The 17,083-nt window shown below is 37.4% G+C and overlaps 2 protein-coding genes across 3 annotated transcripts in view; one reads left to right on the forward strand and one right to left on the reverse strand.

Annotated features, from left to right (window-relative positions):
- CDH12 (cadherin 12) overlaps window positions 1-17,083 on the reverse strand; it is a 1,003,438-nt gene that overhangs the window by 361,174 nt on the left and 625,181 nt on the right. The gene's annotated exons all lie outside the window — the stretch shown is intronic.
- On the forward strand, window positions 8,321-11,040 carry LOC131831612 (FMR1-interacting protein NUFIP2). Its single transcript, XM_059173701.1, has one exon. It carries the CDS (start codon window positions 8,374-8,376, stop codon window positions 10,465-10,467), a length of 2,094 nt encoding a protein of 697 aa, XP_059029684.1. The 5' UTR covers window positions 8,321-8,373; the 3' UTR covers window positions 10,468-11,040.

The raw sequence follows: 17,083 nt of genomic DNA on the forward strand, positions 1-17,083 counted from the left end.
ATGATCTGCCAGGTTTTTTTTCCCCCTTTTCTCTTGTTTCTGAATTTAGCTTATCATGAGGGAATAAGAGTCTGGGGGCAAAATGTTCACTCCTTTCTCTGTATGGTATCTCTCTCTCCTCTCTTTCTCTCTCTTGCACACACACTCAATCATATTTTCCCAGCATTAACCTGTTACTAATAACAAAAGAGAAACCATTCATCACAGGATTTAATTCTAGGTGCCTAGATGGGATTAAATAAGAACATAAGATCATGTTGCCTCTCACTTTGTACATTATATTCCAGAAGTCCTAGGAAAATCCAGAAACTGTGTGTATATATGTATTTAAATGCATATATGTGTGTATATGTATACGTGTGTATATATACATATACTTTTATATGCATAAACTATATATATATACACACACACATATATTTTTTACTTTTTAATTTTTTATTAATATAGAATGTATTATTAGCCCCAGGGGTACAGGTCTGTGAATCTCCAGGCTTACACACTTCACAGCACTCATCATAGCACATCCCCTCCCCAAGGTCCATACCCCCACCCCCCTCTCCCTATCCCCCTCCCCACCACAACCCTCAGTTTGTTTTGTGAGATTAAGATCTCTTACGTATATACATATATTTTTAAGGAAAAAATAGAATTCTCTCTATTACTCTCTGTAGTACTGCATTCCAGGTAGCATCTGGTAGGCAAGCTACATCTACAGTCACCTGAACTGACCTCAAGTAGGTGGAGGACGTTACACAGCTTCCAAAATCTCCTTACGTGTTCCCATAAAATGGGTACCTGCAAAGGGAACAATGGGATTTACTCCAACCCACAGACTGAGCTTGGACCTTTGCTAACAGAGCCTCGGTTAGGTTTCTCTGTACCCGTGCCCTTGTTCCTCGGTTCTGTCTTCTTCCTCAGGGTTAAGTACCAGTGAGTTTGTGACATACTGTAGCTACTTGCTGAATCTTCTCTTGCTTTGTCTCACATGATAGACCTTTCCACTTTCTACTAACACTTGGTGTTCAGAGCACACCAGTCTCATTTTCTCAACGCCAAACAGTTGAAAATGCACCATGACAAGATCCGGATTAGTAAGAAACAGCAAGTTGCATTTCTTTTTTCTTTTAATTTATTTATTCATTTGAGAAAGAGAGAGAGAGAGAGAGATAGTGCGTGAGCAGGGGGAGGGGCAGAGAGGGAGAGAGAGACTCTCAAGCAGACTCCCCACCTGGAGCTGGATCTCAGGACCCTGAGATCATGACTTCAGTAAAAATCAAGAGTGAGATGCTTAAACCTCTGATCCACCCAGGTGGCCTGCTAGCTGCATTTCTAACAGTAGGGCCTTTAGAACCCCAAATTAAAGGGTGGAAATAATATTGGGAAGTGCAGATTTTGTCAAATAGCTCCAAGGAGATGCTTATGACGAGAAGTAGATTTCAGCAGCATTACTTGTAGTCTGTATAGGCAACTCTTCTGTTTTATTCTAAATCGGCTTTTATTGCTTTTTATGGAATCATGTATCAGGAAAGAGCCCTTGTTGCAGAGTCTCATTTAAGATTATGATGTTGTTATCACTTTTTGCTAAAATACATCTGTACAGTAAAATGTCTGGGGCAATTATTTCATTTCTGCTTCAAGCTCTCCCAAGATGGTCTCCTCATACACAAAATCATTGCCTTTAAAATTTATAAACTGTCAAAAATATGAATTTTCAGATTTATAAATCTGTATGCTTCCTGCAGACAATTCTTGCACACTTCTCTTTTCTTATGTAGCTCTGTACAATCAGTCTGAAGACTATAGAAGACTTTTCATGGCACTCTTCACTTGCAAATTGGTGGAATAAAATTCATTATGATTAAAAGAATCCAATAAAATACGTATTACTTCTGTCACAATAAAAATCAGCCTCCAGGGGCACCTGGGTGGCTCAATGGGTTAAGCCTCTGTCTTCAGCTCAGGTCATGATCTCAGGGACCTGGAATCGAGTGCCTCATCGGGCTCTCTGCTCAGCGGGGAGCCTGCTTCTTCCTCTCTCTGCCTTCCTCTCTGCCTACTTGTGATCTCTGTCTGTCAAATAAATAAATAAATAAAATCTTAAAAAAAACAAAACAAAACAGTCTCCATCATATTTGAAAAAAAAATACAAGATTTTTATTTATAATTACAACAAAATTTTTAGCTCACCATGCAGCATAATTTCTTTATTTTTTTTAAACACGCTATGTAAATGTTTACCTATCTTCCTTCCTACCTAACCATGTAATAACCATCCCCAGGAAAGTGCTCATTTCTAGCACCTTAAAAGCATCCTTTTTTTTTTTTTTTAACCCCTTCTCTGTTAACCAACCCCCAAGGAGAAGCACTCATTATGTTGCTTAAGTGAATAATGCTACAACATTATGATTCTTTTCCTTGTACTTTCATTCTATATAATTATTCTTTTAAATGTTTTAATTTATTCATTTGAGAGAAAAAGAGAGAGAACAAATGCAGAGGAGGGCAGAGAGAGAGGGAGAAGCAGAATCCCCACTGAGTAGGAAGCCTGACGCGGCATACCCCAGGATCCCAAGATCATGACTTGAGAGGAAGGCAGATGCTTAGCGGCCCTCGTTGTATATAATTATGAACAAGGTGGAGATTGGCTTCAAATGCGTCTTGCACACCAAATGCACACCTTTTATGAACATGATATGTAGATTGGTAGTTACGTTATCTGACAATGTACATATTGGAAAACACTACAAACAGGCACTAGTGACATTCTTCAATATTTTTATTTTTATATAGGAACCATAACTAACACCGAAAGAGCATAGTGCCTAACACACTGTTTCTACTTTTTAAATTATGTCTGGCAACCCGAACGCTGAGCGTTTTCCATTTGCATGTGTTGTTATGCTTCTTGTCAGACTTAGTTTTGTAGCTGCAGGACCTATGCAAATCCTACTTTATATTACTACCTCACTATAAGAATTCTGCTATATCCAACAAGGAGTTTATATCCAAGTCTCGAGGCTGATATTTTTCAACCATATTTTTCCTTTCATTGATGATGGCTCCATGAGAACAAAAAATGTTTTTACTCCTGGAACTTCCTCTTGGAATGCAAAGTCTATTCAACATTTCAGTGAGTACAATACAACCAGGGTCACCCTCTTTACCAACCATCAACATTTTGAAATGTTTACCAACCCTGAGAATGTTTAATTTTCTTGGAAGGCAAGGAGAGAGGGAAAATAGGGCGAGATTTTGTTGTTGTTGTTGTTGTTGTTGTTGTTGTTATTCAGTATGGGTCAGAGGAAAGAGAATGAATGGTCCTTTAGTAACCTCAGGCTGCAATGTGTCCAAAGGGGACACTAGAGAGGTGTGTGAACCCAGACACTAACTATATAAAAGGCAATGAAGGAGCAAGGATTGGGTACCATTGATAAATTTAGGAGGTTTTCGTATAGAAGAAGAATTTTATCTTGCTTATTGATTTGCTAATTAATTTATAATCCTGCTTTTTAGAACCAACTGAATAGAGTCAAAGAATCAATATTTGATTTATATGGTTCTGAGGAATATGGTATCTATGAATAGAGAACTTGGTCTAAAATAAGGGAAATTGTCCCAGTCAGGTTCCTTCACAGAAGAATGAATGCCTTTGAGAGCCAAAACATTTTAACTTTACTGTTATTGAAACCGTTCACCAAACTTCTTGAGCAAAATAGTGCTACCAAAGACACACAAGTAAAAGACAGTAAAGGGACTCTAGGTCTACAGGTGTCTGGCTACATCATCATGAGAGGCAGATAACCCAAGAGTCTGTAAAAACTGGACTAAGAAAGGTCTAGAAGGAAGTAGTGGGTAATAGAGGCCGCTAGCTTCATAAGTTGGTACATTGATCAAGACCAAGAGTAACATAAATCATCATTACATGACAGGCTTTACTTCTTTGAAAGAATCAGTCATTACTTTGCCTGAGAGTTTTTGTGTTAACTTTGCATTCACTGCTGCTTAACTGTGCTGGGCTCCTTTCTCCATGTCTGTGATCAGAAGAGCATAAATGGTCTGGGTTTTTTTTGTTAGTTTGTTTGGGGGAGGGGATTTTTTCCCTAAAATGTGTTAAAAATAAGTTGGCTTAGCATCTGGTAAGGAAAAAAAAAATCCCAACGTTTAATTATACTTCAGAGTAAATTATAGAATTGTAGGATATTAAACCAGTTTACTCTCCTTTTTTTTTTTTTTCCTGACAAGAGATATTTCTGTATTATCTTAATATTATATTCCTCTTTAGACACTAGTCACAACATTTATCTTGGTATTATGTTTTCCTCTGCCTTTCAGATGTTTGCCTTTGGGGGCACTGATAAAAAACATTATATTTGGTGGATCTGCATTAAAAATCACTTCTTTTCCTGACAAGCTATTTAAAATGTCATTTGTGCCTTGTTGAAGACTTTTAGAAAAATCCAGAGACCTAGACCCAGATGACCTAAACTGCTTCTGTGAGGGCTGTGATTTCTTTTTGAGGATTATGGTTCCAAGGAAGATTGCCTCTAAGTATCTGCGAAAGAAATATTTTCCAGAATTAATGCTGTTGTTTACTCTATATTGATTTTTAGAGCATTTCACCTCACCTCATCTACAGGACAAGTAATAAAATACAGTTTAATTATGGTAATATTAAATATAACAGTGTAATTATTCCTTAAACATGAGACACCAAAGAATATCTATTCAGGATGTACTTTTTGACTACTGAGTCTTCAGAAGAGGCCATTCCTATTGTTTGTTCTGCCGATTATTTTCCTCTAAAGATCAAAAGCCCCAAGAATAAGAGTTAGTGTAATTTCCCTGCACTAAATATCACCTAGTTATGAAATAAGCTGTAAGAGTGATAGTTTTAAAGAGAATGGACTTTTGAGTTAAAATATGCATGTTCATTGATCACAGACGGATGAGAAATGTCACCCAATTATTACACAGAAAGGTGCTGATTGAAAATAGGTGACCTTTACCAAACGTGTGTGAACAATTTTTACTGTTCATTAAAGGATAAGATATCTACACAGTCCATAAGGTGGATAAAATGGATGAAATGCATTAAACAAATTTTCAGTGGTTCCAGGCATGACAAATTTTTAAATTAACTTAATTGTCACCATATTTTTGTGTTTTGGTTTTGTTTTTTTTTTTTTTGACATTTCTAAAGGTGACATAGAGGAATACAATTCTATTCAGAATGGCAGGAATTTAACTGCCCAAGTGGAAGGGAGAAACTTATGAAGAAATGATGGTTTTTGAATTCAGAGAATTACATTACCTGTCCTTTTTTACAATTGATTTGTGTAAGTTAGTGCCGGTTACTGGGAATACAGTAGTGAAGGACCCGGGCCTAGAGCCTACCATCAGAGTTTGGAATTTTGCATTACTAAATGGTGTAATGAGTTTCTGTGATTGGAAAGTGGCATAGGCTGTGTTGTGGAAATCGGTAGGAGGGGCATTTTCACTAAACTGGTAGGGGCCAAAAACTATTAGGATGAAATGACGTCGTCTGTTCTAAGGGCCAAGAGATTAAGCCAGGCAAAAAGTCAACCTAATATGCCAGGCAGAAAAAAATGAAATCTCAGCAATAAGGAAACCAAAGATGGCTGAAAAATAAACCGGTAGAGGTTAGGCAAGTCTTGAAAGGATGTGATATCTTAGACCTTGCCTATAAATGAATGCCCATGAAGGTTTGACCTGCATTATAAGGGAAGCTTTTACCACAGGGATAACAAGATCAAGCTTGTATGTACAGAGGTCAATATTCTGGCAGTAAGGGGCATTACTTTAGAACATAAACCCGTCACCGATGAAGGAGGTGGGGACTGTGGAGAGACAAAGGTGAAGACCCATGTGAGAGAGATCTGGATGGTAGAATGGAAGAACTAGATTGGCTCTTGCAGGTGTGAGACGTGGAAAGGCAAAAATGAGAGCTGGGGACCTAATGTGACACACTGGATAGGTTACAGTGTCACTCACTGAGACGGCGCGGAGAGAACAGAACGGTTTGGAGGTCAAGAGGAGATGTTTTGATCCTTCCTTCTCTGCCCTCCTCCATTCCTTCCTGCTTCCTTTCCTTCTTATAAATATGTTATTGGTACTAACTGCATCATAGTCCATAATCTAGGTTCTGAGTCTTCAGCAGCGAACAAAGCAAGGTTTTTATCTTTACAGAGCTTAGAGTCCCATTGAAGAACCCATTATCGGCAATAAGTGTTAAGCATCTGATGAACAGTAAAGAGAAAGAAAGGGAGGATGTGCTGTTTTGTGAAGAATGGTTCAGACAAAATGTCTGGGATTAAAGACACCTCCTGTTAATTTTCAGCCACCATTCACAACGACAAAGTACCGCACAGAAGAGGCAGAGTTTCGGCCAGAGTAACCCCCATCCTCCTACTTCTAAAGTGAAAGGGTCAAAATGTTATCCTCCTAAGAATGTGAGTGACATTGTATTTGAATAGTTCATTTTGAGTTTGATTATCCAGGGGTAGAGGCAAGAAGATGGCCTTTTCTTTTAGATTACAATCTGGAGGAAAGAGAATGTGAAGATTTCTCCATGTCCATACAAGCAGCTATGGCCATCCATTGTCTGCCATTTTTCCTAAATTCTGAAACGGAAATGTGTTCACCTAATCATGTCATAGAGTCCTTGAAAGTTACATATGGATAAACAGTTGTCCAAGTTCATCCTCATTCAAGCACTTATTGGTTTTAACATCTGCACTTTCGCCTATCCTTGGTGCAGCTTTTTAAGAGTGTCTCTCTCTGGGGTGCCTGGGTGGCTCAGTGGGTTAATCCTCTGCCTTCGGCTCAGGTCATGATCCCAGAGGCCTGGGATGGAACCCTGCATAGGGCTCCCTGCTCGGCAGGGGGCCTGCTTCCTCCTCTCTGCCTCCTCTCTGCCTGTGTCTCTGCCTGTCAAAAAAAAAAAAAAAAAAAAAAGAGTGTCTCTCTCCCTTGAGTCCCATCAAAAAAAGATTTTCTCTGGTGTATTTTTGTTTTGTTTTTAATTATACACACACACACACACATACACATGTGTATATGTATATGCACACATATGTGTGTAAATATAGATATATATATATATATTATATATATAAAATGAAAATATATGTAATGAAATTATATATATTGAAATATATATAATAAATATATATAATGGAATATATTTATTTTTTCCAACTTGATGTAGTGAAAAACAAAATGCAAGATTCAGAATAGAGCACCAATATATCTATCTCTTTCTTTCTCTCATGTTGTTTCTGGAAGGTTTAAACTCGTCGCACAAAGCAAATATGAAGTTGCCTCTTCTTACACATATGACATTACATTGTCATGTTATAAGAAACTAATGTGCTCCTGGAAGGTGGTTGGGATTCTCTCATCATATCTCTGTGTTTTGGCACATGACATAACTTCTATTAGGAGCTTACTACCCTGCCTCTTCTTCTATCTGTTGAAATGCAAGGTATCCTTCAATTTATAGCTCAGGTAACTTCTCAGAAATTTCTTATGGTCCCTTAGAGTTAAGTCAGCAGCTACTCTGTGATTAATAACACTTTTTACATATAGTCTATGACTGGACACGAGAGAATATTGTAACTGACTTTTCTGTTGTCTGACGCTCCACCCCTCCCCCCACCAGTAGGCAGAATACATTATGAACTCATCATGCTCATCAATATATGTCCCTGGAATCTAGCAGAATGATACTTAAGAGGGACACGATAATGAGTGAGTAAAGTAAATGGATTAAATGTAAGCCTTCTGAGAAATGTGCTTGAATCTTACCTTCTAAGCAAAAGCACAATTATGGTTATTTAGGTACTTGCCTCAATGCTAACACATGGACTACGTAATTTATTGATTCATTTGGAACATCCATACATTCTTTGTTCAACAGATATTTTCTGAGAATCTGCTCTATACTGGGCACCATTCTAGGCACTGGACTGTAGCTATGAATAAAAGAAACAAAACCTGCCTTTGCAGACATTACTTTCTAATGTTTAATGTGAGAGGGGAAACAAAGAATAATCAAATAAGTTAACAAGTGTAACTTGTTAAACATTACACATGTAACTTGTTAAACATTAAACTTGTTAAACGATGTTAAACATTCTAGAAGAAAAAATTAAAGAGGATTAATAGGGAATTTAATGGACAGGTTTGTAATTTAAAAATATAACACCAATTATCCAAAATCTGTGTCTATATTAATGAAATATGATATTTCCTCTGGTGTTTTGTAGATTTGATCAAAATCTACAATAAGCTCAGATCCTGACGGTGCAGCAACCCGCAGCCTCAGCCAGGGAGTCCCAGCCGCTTTCAATGGAGGAGAAGCCCGGCCAGCCACAGCCTCAGCACCATCACAGCCACCACCATCCGCACCATCACCTCCAGCAGCAGCAGCAGCAGCAGCAGCCGCATCACCACCACCATTATTATTTCTACAACCACAGCCACAACCACCATCACCACCACCATCACCAGCAGCCTCACCAATACCTGCAGCATGGAGCCGAGGGCAGCCCCAAGGCCCAGCCGAAGGCGCTGAAACATGAGCAGAAACACGCCCTCCAGCAGCACCAGGAAACGCCGAAGAAGAAAACAGGCTATGGTGAACTAAATGGTAATGCTGGAGAAAGAGAAATATCTTTAAAGAGCCTGGGTTCTGATGAAGCTACCAGCCCTATTTCCAGGGTCCTCAATGGCAACCAACAAGTAGTAGACACTAATCTGAAGCAGACTGTAAAGGCCAGCACCTTTGGGAAAGCAGGAATTAAAACCAGGAATTTCATGCAGAAAAACAGTATGGACAAAAAGAATGGGAAATCTTATGAAAATAAATCTGGAGAGAACCAGTCTGTAGACAAGACTGATACAGTAGCAATTCCAAATGGTGCTGTAACAAATAATTCTGGTTATATTACTAATGGTTATATGGGCAAAGGAGCAGATAACGATGGTAGTGGATCTGAGAGCGGATATACCACTCCTAAAAAAAGGAAAGCTAGGCGCAATAGTGCCAAGGGTTGTGAAAACCTTAATTTAGTTCAGGACAAAATAATGCAACAAGAGACCAGTGTCCCATCCTTAAAACAGGGACTTGAAACTTTCAAGCCTGACTACAGTGAACAAAAGGGAAATCGAGTAGATGGTTCGAAGCCCATTTGGAAGTATGAAACTGGGCCTGGAGGAACAAATCGAGGAAAACCTGCTGTGGGTGATACGCTGCGGAAAGGCTCTGATATTAAACCTGGTGTGAGCAGCAAAAAGTTTGATGATCGGCCCAAAGGAAAGCATGCTTCTGCTGTTACCTCCAAAGAGGACTCGTGGACCCTATTTAAACCACCCCCAGTTTTTCCAGTGGACAATAGCAGCGCTAAAATAGTTCCTAAAATAAGTTATGCAAGCAAAGTTAAGGAAAACCTCAACAAAACTGTACAGAATTCTTCCGTGTCGCCATCTTCATCTTCATCCTCTTCATCATCTACTGGGGAAACTCAGACCCAATCTTCAAGTCGGTTATCCCAGGTCCCTATGTCAGCGCTGAAATCTGTTACTTCGGCCAACTTTTCTAATGGGCCTGTTTTAGCAGGGACTGATGCAAGTGTGTATTCTCCAGGGGGTCAGCCACTGCTAACTACGGCTGCTAATACTCTAACACCCATCTCTTCTGGGACTGATTCAGTTCTCCAGGACATGAGTCTGACTTCAGCAGCTGTTGAACAAATTAAATCTAGCCTTTTTATCTATCCTTCAAATATGCAAACTGTGCTGTTGAGCACAGCACAAGTGGATCTGCCCTCTCAAACAGATCAGCAAAACCTGGGGGATATCTTCCAGAATCAGTGGGGTTTATCATTTATAAATGAGCCCAGTGCTGGCCCTGAGACTGTTATTGGGAAGTCATCAGATCATAAAGTGATGGAGGTGACATTTCAAGGGGAATATCCTGCCACTTTGGTTTCACAGGGTGCTGAAATAATCCCCTCAGGAACTGAGCATCCTGTGTTTCCCAAGGCTTATGAGCTGGAAAAACGGACTAGTCCTCAAGTTCTGGGTAGCATTCTAAAATCTGGGACTACTAGTGAGAGTGGAGCCTTATCCTTGGAACCCAGTCATATAGGTGACCTGCAAAAAGCAGACACCAGTAGTCAAGGTGCTTTAGTGTTTCTCTCAAAGGACTACGAGATAGAAAATCAAAATCCTCTGGCGTCTCCTACGAACACTTTGTTAGGCTCCGCCAAAGAACAGAGATACCAGAGAGGCCTAGAAAGAAATGATAGCTGGGGTTCTTTTGACCTGAGGGCTGCTATTGTATATCACACTAAAGAAATGGAATCTGTTTGGAATTTGCAGAAGCAAGATCCCAAAAGGATAATCACTTACAATGAAGCCATGGATAGTCCAGATCAATGAAGGACCAGACTGCCTATTTGTAACCTTTCTGCAGCATTAGAGCCACCGTTCATGGGGGACACAAGGCTTTTATGCTCCTAGATCTTCAACGCAGCAGAGGAACCATAAGTAGAATCACAGGATAATATATACAAATATATATATATATATATATATATATAGTTATTTAAAAAAAAAAGGCAACTGAAAGTAATTAGACTTCTTAAGGAATCAAATTTATTTCAAGAGACTACACAAGGTTATTTAATCTCCGGTACTGAATAGTTTTTTGTTTTTTTTGGTTTTTTTCTTCTGTTAGTTTTTGTTTTTAAGTGTGAATGCAAGTGATTAATGAATACAGACTTATTAACAAGCGTGGTTCTAAAGTTCCTGCTGTCATCAACTTGGGCAACAAATGACCCACTGGAAAGGCAAATCCACTTAAAAGATCTCTGTATCTTGTTCTGTGACTAAAGTGATACACTAATCACGGGGAACCCAGAATGATTCACCATTTTACCTCACTCCTCCCTTGATCTTTTGGTTATACTTTGAGCCCTGCGAGAATGCTGGATAAAAATGCCTTGAAGTTTGCAGGGGTGTATTTTTTTCTTTTCTTTTTTTTTTTTTTTTTTTTTTTTTTTTTTAGCGAATACGATTTGCATGTCTTGCCAGGAGTTGAACAGCCTCTATGGGGATGTTGGGGAAATATTTTCTTTTCCTTTTATTTTTTGTGGGGTGGGAATAGGGGAGGGCATTGAAGTTCTATAATTCTGGAATAGTTGGTGGTACACAGTTCACTTGGCTTTGGTTACATATTGGACTTCAACAAGTGAAGAACCCATGAGTGTCATTTAAGGAAAAGTTACAGAGCAAACAATTGGCTTTAGATATTTAATATGAGAAAATATTCCTTTGCCCATATTTTAATGTAATTGTGTAAGTGGGAGCAAAAATATATTCTGCTTTTCAACTGTAGGTGCTCCAGACTTGCTCTCTGTCACTAACACTAAATGTACTGTTTTCCTTGTTTTTCATTGAACATCTAAAGAGAAACTTCTGTACCTTTCTGTAAATTCTCTTTTAATTTCTCAGAAATAGCTAAAAGGGGAAGAAAAATTTCCATGAAAATTATAAAACTTTTCATGTTTTTAGCCAGTGAGGAGGTAATAAACCCTGCCTATAGAAGGTGTTTTCATGCAAAAAAAAAAAAAAATCTACAATAAAAAGATAATATGACAGTTGGAAATAGAAAAAAAATAAATAGAGGAAAGAGATGAAATCAATATCCTTGCTGTGTTTGTTTAGGGAGAGAAAAAAGTGGGACTGACAAATAATGATGCCCAGGACTGCATTCCCAAGATGAAGAGAAATGAAACTCCGTCCAAGAAGTCAGAATTTTCTGATAAGTTTGGTACTTTGGTATGGAGTTATCCTAGATGGTGCTAAAACCATAAATTTTTACACATTGGCCAGTAGAGTTGGAAAGCACCAATTACCACCCAACAATTACCTTTACTGAAAATAATTAAATACCGGCAGCAAGTACCTAAATATGTTGCTTTCTAAAAGCACCAAATTATTCTATTTCCAGAGTGCGTCGGTAGGAATTCACAATAGATTAGAAAAATATTTCTCAATTTTGACCTGGCTCAGAACTTCCCATCACCCTTCCGCAAAGGAAATTATTTCTTGAGATGTTTCATCAACCTTTGACTCAGGTAAGCTGGGCTATAAGTCACATCTTACATTAGGTCCTTGAAAATTTACCCACGCGGGCAACCATAGGGCAGAGTGGAGCCAGAATGAGAACAGCATTTCTCACTGATCAGCAGCTCTGGTATCTCTGGGAGGTTATGAGAAATACATAATCTCAGGTACCACTCCAGGAACATTTGACCAGGAGCCCCAGATAATTTGCATGCCCATTCAAGTTTGGAGTTACTGATCTACAGCAGTAACCCTCAACTTTGTCGGAATATCAGAATTACCTGGGAAATTGTTTAAAATCCAGTAATTAGGTCACATTCCTATATATTCTAATTTTATCAGACTAACCTTCTTATGTCAAAACTGTGGTTCCTGGGCTCTTTCTCAGACATACTAAATCAAATACTTCAGATATGAGACCCAGGAAGCTGCTATTTTAAGGCACATAGTCATTGATTCCTATATATGCCAAAACACAAGAATGTATGACTTGGAGGATGGAAAACAATGAATTCATTTGGAAAACTACAGCTTCACTATGCTTATTACTTGAATCAATTGATGCAAAATGTAGAATATTTTTGCATATATATATGCAAAATTTAACATTTATAATTAGAAGATTGAAAACCCATAGTAAAATATGGGTGAGTTCTTGAAGAAGAGAAAATAAGCTTGAAACTATCTGGAAATAGACATTTAGATAATTATCTTCAAAACATTTAAAAAGTATTCCACCAAATATTTATTATGCTTATAATAAAAAAAAATCATGCAACATAGAATTAGTTTCTCTTTTAAACAAGGAATCAGTTAACTTCTGCAAGAGATAAAGAGCAAAAATTTTCAACTTTGCAGCCTCTACAATATCTTTATCCTCTACTATTCAGCTGGGTTTGTGCATGCAAACAACCATTGACAAAAATAGGTTTTCTATAAACTGTCTACTGAATTATTTTCTTTCAAGAAACATCCACTCATCTGTCTAAATCCAATAGAAAAAAATTACATGTTCCTAAAATTTAAATACTGTTATGAACACAGTGTCAAGAAGTGGTTCCAGAAGCTTCTGGTAAGGTCCAGGTGTGCATTGTTGCTAAAGAGAGATAATATCCCTAATTTTCCCCACTCGACAGATAAAGTGAGGGACTCATCATAAGGTTTCTTATTTATAATAATTATCATTTCCTGATCACCTGAGCCACTATATTATCTCAATTGTTTCCTTTACTTCACACAACAGTGCTATGAGATTACAGTACTATCCTTAGATGATCCATTTTAAAAATCACAAAAAAAACAAAGTTTAGACACCTTCACTGATTTTCCCAAGGTCACAGAACTAGGAAGAAAGTAGCCTCAGTGGTCATGTGAACCCAGGTAGTTGAATCCAGACCTTATATTTACAATCACAACACATTCCTGCCCTTATCCATTTTCTAATGAAAGAGACCATGAATACCTCTGATGTTGGGCCAGGTATAATCTTTGATTTCTAAGAAACAGAGATTTTCTCAGCTTAAGTTAGTAAAAGGAACTGCAACCAGTGAGAAGAAAGTGGAAAACGGGAAAAAGTCTGACCACTGCATAGTGTGTCTGAAATATCACCCAGGATAACCAAGACTCGTTGCCCCTCTGTAAGGGAGTACTCTTTCTTGTGCTTAGCCATCATGAGTCAGCAAATGTGTCTCTTCTAACTGACCTAAGGCAATTACCTCTTCTTTCCTTACTACCAATCTTATGACTTCAGCTTCTTCATGGTTTTTGCAGACTACCACCTCGATGTTTTCCAACATCTGCTTTTTCCTCACCAACTCCTGTTATCAACTTGTATTTCATAATGAAGGTCACCAGATTAGGTATAGAGAGCTTCCTATATTGGCAAAGTTCTTTGTAATCCACATGGTAGCCATTGGTCATTGTGAGATGATTGTCTTATATCTCCGGTCGAATTTACTGTGCACGGGGGGCCTAGACACACAGTCTTGCTTTCTGGATGAAGAGATCTATGCATTGTGGACATAACAAATTCTTTTGCAATACTATTTTTTACAGATCATGTCCTTTCCTTTGGCATAGTAATAGAGGGGATTATCTATAGATACTTCATTTTTCTGTTATTCTTACATCCAACTAGGATAAGCCAATCACTTGCCAAAAAAAAAAATGAGAGCATGGAAAGTAAGTTGCCTGGAAGTTGGATTATATATATATATACACACACACACACACACACATACATATATATGTGTATATAATGTTTTTAATCATTATTGAATCCATTATTCACAATATCTGTTATCCTTTTAAATGTTCGAGAACATTCTGGAGCTTAATGAATGATATATTGTAACTATGCTACCTAAATTCCAGTTACCATCTCAGTATGTCTTTGGATATCACAGCTAATCATAACAGATTTTCCAGGTCAATCCTAATTTTGCAAAATCACTTCTTTTTTGTCAAAGACTGGACACAATTTTGGTTTGGATAATCTTGTCACAAAGTAAAATTAACTATAGGAAATCTCTGCGTACACATGGGAAGATTTATATAAAATCAGTAGAACAGACTTCTGTACATTTAAATATTATTTTTTTAAAAGATTTTATTTATTTATTTGGCAAAGATCACAAGTAGGTAGAGAGGCAGACAGAGAGAGAGAGGGGGGAAACAGGAAGCTGAGCAGAGAGCCTGATATGGGGCTCGATCCTAGGACCCTGAGATTATGACCTGAGTCAAAGGCAGAGGCTTAACCCACTGGGCCAGCCAGGCTCCCATAAATATTAATTTTTTAGTCCACTTTCTGACATTCAATTCCAACTGTTCATCTTTTTATCTTTTCTAATATTATATATGTCTTTTGCCATGAACATGAATTCTCCTTAACTTCCTTTTAATCTTATTTCAAATAAGTGACATTGAATTTATATCACACTTTATAATTTGATTTTATTCTGAGTATGTCTACTCCTCCTGATACTAAATTTCAGTGCTGATTATCCATAGAGCGGAGAACTTTATCTGTCCATGGTAATCAGAATCAGCTTGATGCAGGGATTTGTGCACTGACCTCTTTAGGAAACAAAAAGAACAAAGTATATGCTTGCTTCAAACAGTGGCAGCTATGGGATTTATAAAGTCATTTATTTTAAGTAAACCAAGAGTTAAACTACTTTGAAGGTGATATAATTAAGCTGTATAATCCTAAAAAAATCATCTTAAAATATTCACGAGTGTCACATCAAACACTGGAAAGGATCACCATACTACGTGATAAAAAAGTTAGAGCACAAATATTAGGAGATTTAAATACAGCCAGATCTAAGTATAAATCTTAAGTCCATTAACTATAGTCTCCCCTTGCCTCAGTTGCCTATTTTTTCCCAGCCCCCATATTTTCTTTGGAGAATTGAAGTAAATAACCTCTATGTAATCATTTTGACTTAATGATTAGAAAACCATACATACAAAGTTTGTATCCCAGCTGTTTGGTATTTAGAAAACCTGTAAGATACTGCCTCTCCCCATTGTCTTTTATTGAAACTACCACATACTAAAAAGCAGGTTATAAATCATAAGGAAAGTTTTAACAGACTTTTTGATTTAAATTTTGAAACTGTCTGCTCTAAGTGAACTTATCCTATAAGATGTTTCTGATCTCACAGTAGGAATAAATTACTGTCAAATCAATGAAGAATGAGGTTCAATATAGAATCTAAAGGTAAAGTGGCACCTGGGGATAATATAATAAGCAAAGGAAAACAAAAAGGGAAATCTGATTGAGGAGTCAGGTGTTATAGTTCCTAATTCTCAAGGTGCTACAGCTCCTAATTCTCAACTTTACCCAAGATTTTCTCCATTTTTCTTTTCAGCCTGCATGATGCCAATCAAGACAACATCTACAATGATAAAACCCCTTTAACAACTTAGGTCTAACTTCTTGAAAGAGAACTACAATTGCCTTCATTTTTTAGACTTAAATATTTCATTATACACTACCACATCTTTCAATGGTCATATACGTCAAGAAAGTACATCCAAAAAAAGTTCATTGGGTAAGATACCACCACCACTTTGGAACTTGGTGCAAGTATAGTCTATAATACAAAGCTAGTTTAAGCCATGTACCAGTTTGGTAATAGCAAATGTGGCTTTTTGTGATTAATGTTGCCTCTTTCTGTTTATCAGAGTTGCTAAACAAGTAAATAAATAAATGAAAGGAAGAAGCAGCCCCAAACCCAGTAACAATGAACTGTAGTCAACACACTTTTCTCAGGTTTCGAATCAGTTGAGAAACCAACTCCCTGGAGATAAAGAGATAGAAGTCTCAGGGCAACAGAGGTAGCTAAATGTCCTCAGGCTTTGGCTAAAGACATACAGACACCCAGCAAATACATGTCAGCACCTATGGGTATCCCCAAAATATTTTATTCCTGTGAGAGAAGCAACAACATCAACATCAGCCTGAAAAGTTCTCTAGAGAATTTCAGAAGGATAGCCAATTAAGATAAAGGGTGTTTTGACATCTTTATAAAATGTTACATCTCAGGATACCACTAGGAGGAAGGTGGAATCACCATTTCATGAAATATGAGTGCTCATTCTATAAAGCACATTTAGGATACTATTATAAGTCTTTACACGAAAACAGCTAGATATTTATTAGATATTTAGATTATGTCTTGGCATAAGAGATTATTTATTGAAATTCAGTTTGGGTATTATAATGATTTGTACTTATATTTTAAATAATGTTTTATTATTTGAAAATCATTTTGAAGTACTACATTATAACAAGGTAAGTGGTTGCTATTATTCACTCGCATGCTTAGGGTGCTAATCAACCCATCATATATAATTATAGTGATAAAATTATTTTATTATTCTTGGTTACATAGAGATTTACCATAATATAGGATAATAC

The sequence above is a fragment of the Mustela lutreola genome, chromosome 5 (genome assembly GCF_030435805.1).
Source record: "Mustela lutreola isolate mMusLut2 chromosome 5, mMusLut2.pri, whole genome shotgun sequence".
Classification (NCBI taxonomy): Eukaryota; Metazoa; Chordata; class Mammalia; order Carnivora; family Mustelidae; genus Mustela; species Mustela lutreola.